Here is an 11253-nt window from a genome sequence, read left to right as displayed (position 1 = left end):
GTGATGCAGCATTTTTTACAAAAGGGTTACTGATAGAGCGAGATCTCTGGTATGGATATATTTGTTGCCTTCCTTGCATGTCTCTTATCTTCCAAATAATTGTGGAAGGTGAAATCTTTCTCTGTTTTCACAGTCGTGTCTTCTTATCATCCTTTTTGGTACTTTGCTCCAAGGATACCTGTTTTAAAAAATTGTTGTATTTTACTTCCACCATTTTTTATCATAAACGTGTCACACAACCGGTCTAGAACACATGGAAAATATCAAGTTTCTTAACAGAGGCTCTAAGGGTCTAGACCTAGATCTCTTTGGCAAAAGCGCTTGGGATGATCCTACCTTTCTTACCGATGGATATTACTTTCCTGTACATATATATATATATATATATATGGAGTTTCTAGTCAACTTAAGATGAATTGTTAAAAACAATGTTTGGCATACATTTCTTTCTTCAAAATCTTGAAATTTGATCATGAGATGTAGCCCATTCTGAAATGGAAATTGCATTCTCATTGTCGAGTTCTTTTTCCTAAAACACTTAAAAAAGAAGAAAATGACAGGTTCAAATTGTCTAAAGTGAGGTGCAGCGATGGCCAATAGCATTCAAACACACGTTCTAAAGGTTCCTAAATCATCCGATGCTCACTGCACCAATACAGTGACTACACACAATTTTCACAAAAAAATGATTGGAAAAAAATTCCTCCCACAAGTGACCCATGTGATATTGTCGGACGTGTTAGTTGATTGAAATGTGGAGATCACGGTCGTCGTAAGCAGCGAATGATGGGTTCTTGTTGGGATGGGAGTTAGAAAGAATGGAGAGGCTTGGCTTGGATCAGGAGGGCGAAAACAAGGGCAGGCTGTGCCTGTTAGTTGTTTCCTTGTAGGGATGTTTTGTTGCCAAGGCGATGGTTAGTGGGGTGTTCAAAGCATCTGCTCTGTAGTCAGTGGCAGTTAAGAAGATCCAACATCTAACAGCAGGCATGACTGCCCCATCCACTTCCTCACCGCAGAGTATTTCAATGCATATTAGCAACACACCCGAGTCTTGAATGCCGACAGAGTTGTGGTCGGCGATAGGGTTAGAGCTGCTAGGTTAGTGGGGCAGTCTAAAATCTGGAACGAGATCAGATCAGTATTGACCTTTCCTATCCCCAACTCCACCCCGATTCCGTGTTCTTGAGCCATATTTCTCCCAACTACCAACGGAATAATTAGATCCATGGATTCAAAAGCTTCTCTCTTCTCTCTTCAAATGGCGAAAAAGCACAATCTCTCAAATGACCATTTTTTGTTTGTAAGTACTTGACCTGTTATAAACTGATAAGCGCAATGTGTGGTCATGACTCATGATTAAGTCCACTCGCTGTCAATCTGTGAAAAGGGTTAAGAGGTCACCCACCCACTCTCACTCGCCATTAATTCTCTCCCCCTCCTACCTGCCGCTCCACAGTTGAAAAAAGGATTTACCCACCAAGAGAAAAGACAAGATATGAATAATTAAAACTTGAAAGCCTCTTCTTCATCTTCAGTCTTCATACATATGATACACAACACACAGATATATAAAGAAAGAAGAATGAATTTTCCATGCCAGACCAGACAGCTACCCCTCAGCTACACACTTCCACCACATACCCTCCATAGATTATAATAATAATAATAATAATAATAATAATAATTTACACCCATTAAAAAAAAAGCCAAACAGCAAGACCCACAACAAGAAAGAGAGAGAGAGAGAGAGAGAGAGTCGCAAGGAAAAAAGAAACAGAAAAAAGGCAGTAACAGAAGAGAAGATAAGATTCACAAGAAAGAAAGACTGGGTGGTCAAGATTCTTGTCTTCTGATAAACAAATATGACAATGACAGGATTTTTATCTAAGCCCTAGACTTGAATGGCATGGCCCTGATGATGATAGTGTGGTACACCGCAGCAAGAGCAGCTCCAATGAAGGGACCTACCCAGAAGATCCACATGTCATCCCAGGCCTGATCTCTGTTAAAGATGATGGCCGCTCCAAGACTCCTAGCTGGGTTGATCCCTGTTCCCGTGATAGGGATGGTTGCCAAGTGCACCAGGAACACTGCAAACCCTATTGGAAGTGGAGCCAATATCTGTACCACCACCCCCATTCATCATCAAATTACATTAGCATCACAAATAAAGCATCAACCCAGAACCATTCATCATCAAATTACGTTAGCATCACAAATCAAGCATCAACCCAGACAAGAAAATAGAAAAAAAAGCTTCTCCTAAACTAATCCTATAAATTATTCAAATTTAAGTTAAATGGGTTTTATAATAATCAGCCCTAGTGTTGTCCAGGATTCCAGGCCCCAGGAAGAGACGAGGACAAGTGATTGATCATGATTCCCGTGTACATTTCTGGTTGGTGGTGACCACACCACCCCATGGGTAAGGATTACTTTACAGAACACCCCCAAGCACACCAAACCAAAGCAACCATCACATGCAACCCAAGCATCTTCCTCCTTTGAATCAGAAAAAAAAAAAAAGTGAGAGAGAGAGAGAGAGAAATCGTGAAGCATGCGTCTCTCTCCAACTCACACCCCACCAAGTATCCCTAGGTTGTAGGATACGGGTCCCCAGAAAACCATCAAACTACAGACTAGCTTTGTTTCCAAGTATGTTTTAGCACACAAACCACTTCTGGGTTCAGACCACAGAGTTTCAGAAGCCTTCAGTCATATTGTACTGGGATTCCTCCACACTCCAAAACCAGAGACTATCTTTGTTTCTCTTTCTTCAATTGTTTCTACCTCTACCACATGGCACATACATATATACCAGTAGCTTCAATCGCATGTCACAGCGATTTGAGGTAACCCAAGTACCCCCCATATTCCTGCTACTTACATGTTTTGAAACAACACAAACCACTTCTGGGTTCAGACTTCAGCGATTTCAGAAACCTTTTCAAGAACCCAAAATCATATTATACTGGGATTCATCACAGTCCAAAGGCACAAGAACCAACAACATAGCCATGACTAAAGGGACGACAGGAGTAAATGATACTTACAGGGACGTGGGAGTCACGGGCGCTTCTCTTGGCGTCGGTTGCAGAGAAAACGGTGTAGACAAGGACGAAGGTACCGACGATCTCAGCACCAAGACCATCACCTTTTGTGTAGCCATGGTTGACAACGTTGGCTCCTCCACCCAACATCTCGTAAGGACCCTTTTGGAAGCCTTTCACAACACCGGCACCACAGATGGCTCCAAGGCATTGCATCACTATGTAGAACAGTGCTCTGGTCAAGGATAGCTTCCTTGCCAGGAACAAACCGAAGGTCACAGCTGGGTTGATGTGTCCTCCTGCACCAAACCCATCCATCAAATTCAGGAACAAATCCACATAAACCATGTTCAAATACCCGAGAGATAAGAGAATAAAGTACAAAAGACTCAAGAACAGAACAAACCCATAAAATAAATCATCAGGAATTGGCAAATTAATGAATATAACAGCACATAAAATGCTAATGGAAGGAGTAAGACGAGTAAAGTCAGGAAAACCCAGAGAGAGAGAGAGAGAGAGAGAGAGAGAGGGAGAAGCAGATAATCAAATATTTACAAAGTAAAGGCAAGACAGAGGCACAGTTAGAGAAGAAACAAACTGAAAAGAAAACCCAAGAATTGAAAGAGTAAGGGAATTGGGAATAGTTGTACTAACCTGAGATTCCAGCAGTGCAGTAGACGAGGGCAAAGATCATACCCCCAAAGGCCCAAGCGATCCCTTGAATACCAACAGAGGCACAGGTGTTGGAAGCCCTTTTCACACCCATGACAGTCAAAATAGTTATATATAAGAAAAGGAAAGTGGCCATGAACTCTGCAATTCCAGCTCTCCAGAACGACCATGATTGCAACTCCCCAGCCTCAAACAGAGGAGCTGGGGGTGGCTCCTTGTAGTCCTTGTCTGTCTGTGCTGCAGTCCCTATGGGCTGCCTCTCAGAGAACTTGTTAGCTCCAAGCTTAACATCTTCCTCCTTGCCCTCCATTTCCCCTTCTCTGATCTTCTCTCCCTTCGAAGCTCTGAACCCAACAACAACAGAGACTAAACCAGTGAAGCTATCTGTAAAGGGTGTAACGAGTTTATGGAGAAAACAAGGTTTGATGCTGATTTATAGAGTGAGTGATGATTTCATAATAAGAACCAATGGGTATTGTTTATTTCTGTTAAGCCTTTTTTATTCATTTCTGCTTCAACTTTTTATTAATTTTGTTAAGAAAAAAAATTGATAATTGAATTGGATAGGGATATGAAGGGGAATACTCAAAAATCAAAATAGGGTTGTACAGAAAATTCTCAGAGATGGTTCTGGAATGTGGTATGATGGAACAAAGGATATTGACATCTGCCGGTTGGGTGCTCTGTTCTTATCTTTTTGCAGTCTTTACCTTTTTTTTTTTTAATGAATAATAAATAATTAATGGGGTTTTGATGATCTGCTTGGACCGTTTGATTTCACCTAATCTCTTGATTTAAAACAAGCCATAGATTAAAGTAAGTAGAAAGTGCAGTGGTGGGATACTCCAAGGGACCAACTTGTGACTTGTGAGTCCCCATCATGGCCCACTATGTAGGTCCCACTTGAATGGCAACTTTCTCAAAACAAACATAGATTAAAAGGGTTGGATTTTGGTTTTATTCCAAGGAATGGAATCGTTTAATAAATGGTTGGATTTTGATTTATAATTCTGATATTGGAATCAAATTGACCTATGGCTATTTAATCAAAACTGCATATTTTAAAACCTTTAGTTGATATAACATTTTTCATGGATTCCTAATTCTTATTCCTTTATATACCACAATGCCAAATGGTTGATTTGATCCGATTTTGATTTTGATTTATTTGTATACAATATGTTAGACTAAATTTAGAATGATAAAATCTCTGATTTACAAAAGCCGAATTATAATTTCATAATTGATAGTTCATAATTTTGCTGTGAACGAATATCCATAGCCTCACAAATCGTACATTGTACAAATCCATGCTGCCTCAAACATTCTCATGTGAGTGACTCCAAAGATGTAAAAAAAGTCAAACTAACCACATACTCCTAAGGTGAAGGTGTTTTACCAACTTGACCATCCCTTAGGATTGGTTTTGATCCATTATCAGTTTCTTTCAATACATATTATTTGTTGACTTGCACTAAAAAATTTGTTGAGACTTGATTTTCATGTACAAAAATAAAAAATATAAAAATGTATTGAATTTTGTTGAATTTATCATTGTTTTTAGTATTTTTTCCCGGTTTCAATCCAAATTGCTGGCTTCGAAATTTTAATGATCCATAAAAATAAAGACCATACTGAACCACTAAAGGATTCGGACAATCAATTTAGATCGGTTCAACACATAAAGACTCACCCTCTACACGCTAGTTGCATTTTTTTTTTTTAATAAAACTAGAGGCTGGTCTAATGGGATGGGACGAATAAAGACATATTATTGTTTTAAAATTGGATAAAATTGGAAAGAGAGTAGGTTGGGCACAATGCTAGTTTTCTTAGAGGATTTTAATTGTTTGTAGTGAGCAATGAAGTGCAGTAAACATCTGTGGCTAAAAGCATTTGAACACACATTTTAAGGGGTTCTCATTGCATCGATGTAGTGACTATAGGAGATTTTTCATGCTTTTTAAAGTTAGTGGCTCAACTATTGAGAGATAGTGTTGGGCATGCCACTACTTGCAAACCCCTATTTATGTTTTGTCTAATTCTTTCTTCACCCATTGATATGACCTGCTGTATGATGCCTCGTTGGCCCAACCTGTCCTGCCCCAATTGGTACTGGCTATTAATGTGTTGCACACAAGGCAGTGTGTCTATCTATCCTTTGACCATTCTTTATATATTGGCATCATATAAGTTAGAGAAAATATGTTTATTTTAATGGATGTGAAATGTACAACAAGGAGACTCATGGTATTAATGATGGAGAGGAAAGAGTTGTGAGAGGGTGTATATTTTAATGCTGGGGTGCCATTCTTTCTCCCCCCCCCCCCCCTTGGAAAAGATAAAAAAAGGGCTGGGATAGTTACTGGACATGTGGCCACTACGTGCGTACCAACCAAGGGAGGTGTACAAAGCATCCAACCAGAGGGTACTGTGGTTTTCTTACCACCCCTATGTGTGTTTGGGTATAAGGGCATGCGGCTAAGAAGTAATATTTTCCCCAAAAAAATGGTCGAAGATCAACCATGGGGTAAAATAAAACAAAATGGTAAGTGCAAAACTCTAAAATATCATCTATAACTAAACCTAACAATGAGATCTAAACAAATTGGACCAAAATACTATTGCATGATTGAGTCGTTCTAGAGGTTTTTTTTTTTTAATTTTTATTTTTAAGAAGTGACTTATTCTAGAGGGTTGATAGAAAGAATTGTACAAAGTGGCTTTCATAGGATGATTGAAATTTTTTAACTTTTTTATTATTAGGGTTTTCTATCAAACGTGACAAAGGAGGAATTTGTATGCTAATAATATGTGAAAAAATGGATAGAGTAATAATACCCCCAAGTGGTGCATAATTTCAGAAAACATTTTCCTAATAAATTTATCAAGTGGTGTTGAGGTTTTTATTTTTCGTAAGTTACTCTATCTTTTTCTTAATGGCACGTTTGCTTGGCAAGAAAAGGATATATATAAAACAAAAGCAAAGAAATGGTGATATTAATGATGAAATGATGAGTTTATATATAAATCTTCTTTTCTTATCAATCAAACATAACCTAATCTTATAATTTCTTCGGGTTTTTTTTTTTCTCTCTGTTTTGGGAGTAGAATTTAGATGACGACTGATGTGGTCGGTTGAAGATTGTGATAGAATTAATTCTATTTCTCAAGATAAAGGCACCACAAGTTCTGCAAAAGCCACAGAAGAAATCAAGAAACAACATATTTCCAAAGAGGAAATTATGAAGTGAAATAAAAAATCAGAGGAAAATTTGGCCGTTTTCCGACCGTTGGGAAAAGTTGACAGCCTGGAAAGCACGGGAAAGCACTGGACGTTTGCGATGTAGTTACCCACCCACGGGGCCCACCTTCTGCAGGGGGCCATTTTTCCCTCCTCTGGCACTCTACCCCAGCCTTTACCCCTGACCCAACGGTCAGAGAATTAAAAAGTAACTCAAGGAACTACGAGTTAGTGTGTTACCCCATCACAGATAACGTGTTTTGGAACCATTCGTTTAGAATCTGATGACCTCACGCAATGCACATGATTTATTAAACTCTATTAATGTGAAAGTCTGTGACACTTTTTGGATCAACGTAACGTTCACGTTACCTCGATGAAGATGCCATATGCCACGTGTCATATTTCTAGACACCATTTATTTGAAATTTGTCATCTTTTGATCTAACGGTTAGAAATATGAAGATCGATTCTTATGAATGTATATGGTGGGGCCATCCGAAATGAGAGGTTGCTAACCTCGAATACTGAAGCAACGAGATCTTTACGTGGCACGAGATGGTTGATGAACATTTTTTTATCTTTTTATTTGTTTATGAATATCTATAAACCTAATTAGTTTTCCCATAATAAAGATTAATCATTTTTATAATTTTATTAATAAAATAGATTAAGAAAAACTTGATAATAAAGTACTACAGAGAGGGGAGAGGAGGGGACCAGACCAGGCAGATGGCATATGCTTTCCTGTCCTTTTGCTTCCATTTGTGGGACCCAATTATTATGAGTTCATTTTTAATAATTGTTCTTCCAATATTTCTACCAAAAAAAAAAAAAGTCTATTATTGTTTAAGATCATTCTACTCTTTCACAAAAACAAAAAAAAAGATCATTATTCGCTTTTTATGTTGAATTTGCTTTTATTTGCTTTCTCATCGGCTTCGCATGCACTGTTATAGTGTTTTTTTTTTTTTTTTACTTTATATTTACTTAAACTCCACTATCTTATATTATCTTAGATCCAAATTCTCATCAAACCCTCTAACCCCTTTGATGCACATATAATAATTGAGGGACTACATGCACCCCAAGACCCTCTAACCCATCTGATGTATGTTAAAGGAGCTAAAGGATTGAAGAGGATCCGAACACTAATTTCTTTGGTGGAAATAATTTTGACAATCTGATGTGACCTATAACAAGACACCAATAGGTGAGAAAAAATCACGTTCCAACACTAAGATACTCTCACATGCTCACTCATTAGTCCCTCATGTTGATGTTACCAACATAGTTTGGTTGGGTTCTTTTTCTCATTTGTATGAAAAAACATATTTCTATCATTTTTTTTCTATGTTAATATTAATTCTAATAAAGGGTATTTTAGAAATTTAGAATTAATAACCAAGAAAGTGAGGTGAGATGTCAATAAAAAAAAAGTTTGAATAAATATAATTATAAGAAAATGAACATAATTATCATTAAAAGAGATGGATTACCAAAAAATATTACAAGGAAAAAAAAAAAGAGCCAATCATAAACAGTTGACAACTCAGACAATGAAGGGTGGGCCCCCCTAAGGGGTATTAGTCGCATGAAAGTTAAATGTCCATTTGCCAACGGCCAACCTAAGGTGACAATGCGGAGAATTAAAAAATAATGAGAAGAAAAGCCCAAACATCCAAATTCAAAAATTAGCGAAGGAGAGCCAGTGGGACCCACACCTCAACGAAATATTGAGGTTGGGGACATCATCAAAACCGGCCAAACCACATCCGGGCACACCATGTGTCATGTGATGTCCTTATCCCCAATTTTCTTCCAAACGCCGTCCAAGCCCACCAACAGTTGATCCATAAACCTTTTGCCACGTGTTGCACCTTTAACATTGACGCACGTTCCCATATCCATATTCCATAGTAGCTACAAAAACACCGTCCTTCCTTGGAACTATGGTACCGCCTTTCGTATTTGCACCGCTTGATTGGAATCTGCCTACCTCTATCATTTAACACAGACTTCACTGATAAAAGAGCACCTCTATCTCCTCCATATGTGACCAAAGAAATTCCAATCATTAAATGACCGGCCCATTTTATCATATTTTTTATTTTTATTTTTTTTTGTTAAGGGTAGAATTGATCATTTTATTTAAGGCTTACTTTGTTGTTAAGATATAAATTAATTTTTTTTTTTTTTTTAAAATTTGAAAAGAGGGAAAGAGAGACGAATTAATCAATCATTATATCATAATGAGATTTTTTTACCATGATGGAATGATTGCCTTAAATCACTTATCGGAGAAAGAATACTATTGGGTCGAGTGGCTAATGAAAATGCATGCAAAAGCATCGAAACAGAGAGGCATGAACATCTTTTCATGGCATCTTATGTTTGGGCATAGAGGATGCAACTGAGAAGTGTTCTTTTCTTCATTGGTAATAAATTACTTGTTATCATAGAGGGTTCTAGACAATGCCAGAGTGAGAAATTTTTCATGTCACAGTGATAATGATATAGAGAAGGTATCATCTTTATCGGGCCCCATATTCATGGGAAGATAGAAAAAATTAAAAAAAAATCTATCATGAGAAGACCATAGTAAAATGACATTATGGGAATTTTTTTTCCCAATTTAATTTATGAGAAGAGCTCTTTGAACCATGAGGACAGGGTAAGCTAGCACCTCATTGATGTACTCTTTTATGTCACTCCCTCAGATAACCCTCTATTTTAATATATCATAAAGTACGAAATTATAGAGTTATATCAGAACATCATGAACCAGACCCTTTTAAATTATAATGTACCACCACACATACTGTAAATTATATATATATATATATATATATATGCATAAATCTTTGAAGGAGCTTTGGATTTGAAGAATTTTTGAGAAGATTTGTGTTTCTGCTTAGAAGGAGGCTTTAAAGGAGCAAAATCAAATTGTTCCTCGAAACCTCCTAATTCACGTTTGTAAAATTTATTTTCTTTGTTAATTTGTTTTCTTAATCTAATATCAGTGCATAAGGCTAATCATTCTTCATGAATTAGATTAATTATTTGACCATAAGTCATTTGGTCATAGGGAATAATCCCATCATTTTATTTTCGTAGCCGTTGTTTAATTTTTTCAGAAAAAAGGGTTGGGAGACCAATGAGGAATTTTTCTTTCCAACATGGAAGGTTGGCACCAGGTCTAGTAAGAACTTTGGTTAGGAAGGTATCTTTGTACCATTTGAAATCATATAATTTTTTACATCTAAGATTTGAAAGTTGTTCGGCGGTACGGTCTTTGAGCCGAGAAGGATTACCAAGGAAATAATTTGCAATGCTGAAAATAAGGGTATTAACAGCATCTTCAATTGGGTTTCCTTCAGCGTCAGGAAGGGAAGTACCGTCAAGGGTAGTTTGAATAGCAGTTAGGATTTCAGTTTTTTGATCTTCAGTGAGGACATAATCCCACCAAACTTTAAGCTAGCCGGTAAAACCAGAAATGAGCAAAGTAGTGACAGCACTGTCATCCGTATTTTTGATACGGTAAGCGTTGCTAACCATTGGGAAATAGTTTGAAGAGGTCGAGGTACTAGAGCATGATCTCTGAGAGCTTTGGTAGACAAGGGGAAGTATTTATCGGTTAAACCAAAGGGTAACTAAGCCATCTACGTCCTGAGATATGGACTGGATGTTGGTATTTGAAATTTGTGATTGAGGAACAGTCGTTTGCAGCTATCATTCAGCAGGGAAAGAGATATCTTTCCACTGAACGAGTTTCGGGTAAATAATTTGACCTTGGACACATTCAGTTTCAAGGTAGAGGGTAGAACCTTTGGGGGACTGCTTAAGTGCTCTAGGTTTGACAGTCTTCATCATCTGATGAACAACATAGTGATCCCAAACTAAACCAAGTCCAAGCTTCTAAGCATTCGGTTTCCAGCTCCACCGATAACAATAATTTCCAAGCCTGTGCTTATGATTCTTGTATTATTGGTCTTAGTTGTGAAGATTGTGCTCCCAAATCTGTTAATATGCTTAGGGCATCTCCCCAAACAGACATTTTTGAATACATAAACAATTTGACAGACCCAGAAAACAAACGAGCCTACCTCGAGCATCTCAAACAAAACCTTACTTCTCAAAATTCTCCCCAACCATAGAACCTACAATATATATATATATATATATATGGTAGAATCAGTCGGGGAGGCTTGAGAGGCGGTGGTTTAACTTGTGGCAGATGTCAGCGGCTCGAGTCTGCTTATCTCTAGCTCATGAACTTAGCCC

At 37.7% G+C, this 11253-nt stretch overlaps 1 protein-coding gene across 1 annotated transcript; it reads right to left on the bottom strand.

Moving 5' to 3' along the window:
* Positions 1 to 1496: 1496 nt before the first annotated feature.
* Positions 1497 to 4177, bottom strand: LOC122090580 (aquaporin PIP1-3-like). Its single transcript, XM_042660225.1, has 3 exons — positions 3708 to 4177; positions 3054 to 3349; positions 1497 to 2121 (listed from the first exon to the last, which is right to left on the bottom strand). Exons 1-3 carry the CDS (start codon positions 4033 to 4035, stop codon positions 1885 to 1887), a joined length of 861 nt encoding a protein of 286 aa, XP_042516159.1. The 5' UTR covers positions 4036 to 4177; the 3' UTR covers positions 1497 to 1884.
* Positions 4178 to 11253: the final 7076 nt, after the last annotated feature.

Source organism: Macadamia integrifolia, chromosome 2, assembly GCF_013358625.1.
Source record: "Macadamia integrifolia cultivar HAES 741 chromosome 2, SCU_Mint_v3, whole genome shotgun sequence".
NCBI lineage: Eukaryota > Viridiplantae > Streptophyta > Magnoliopsida > Proteales > Proteaceae > Macadamia > Macadamia integrifolia.
Note: the sequence above shows the minus strand (reverse complement) of the source record. Positions and strands in the feature narration are given on the sequence as shown.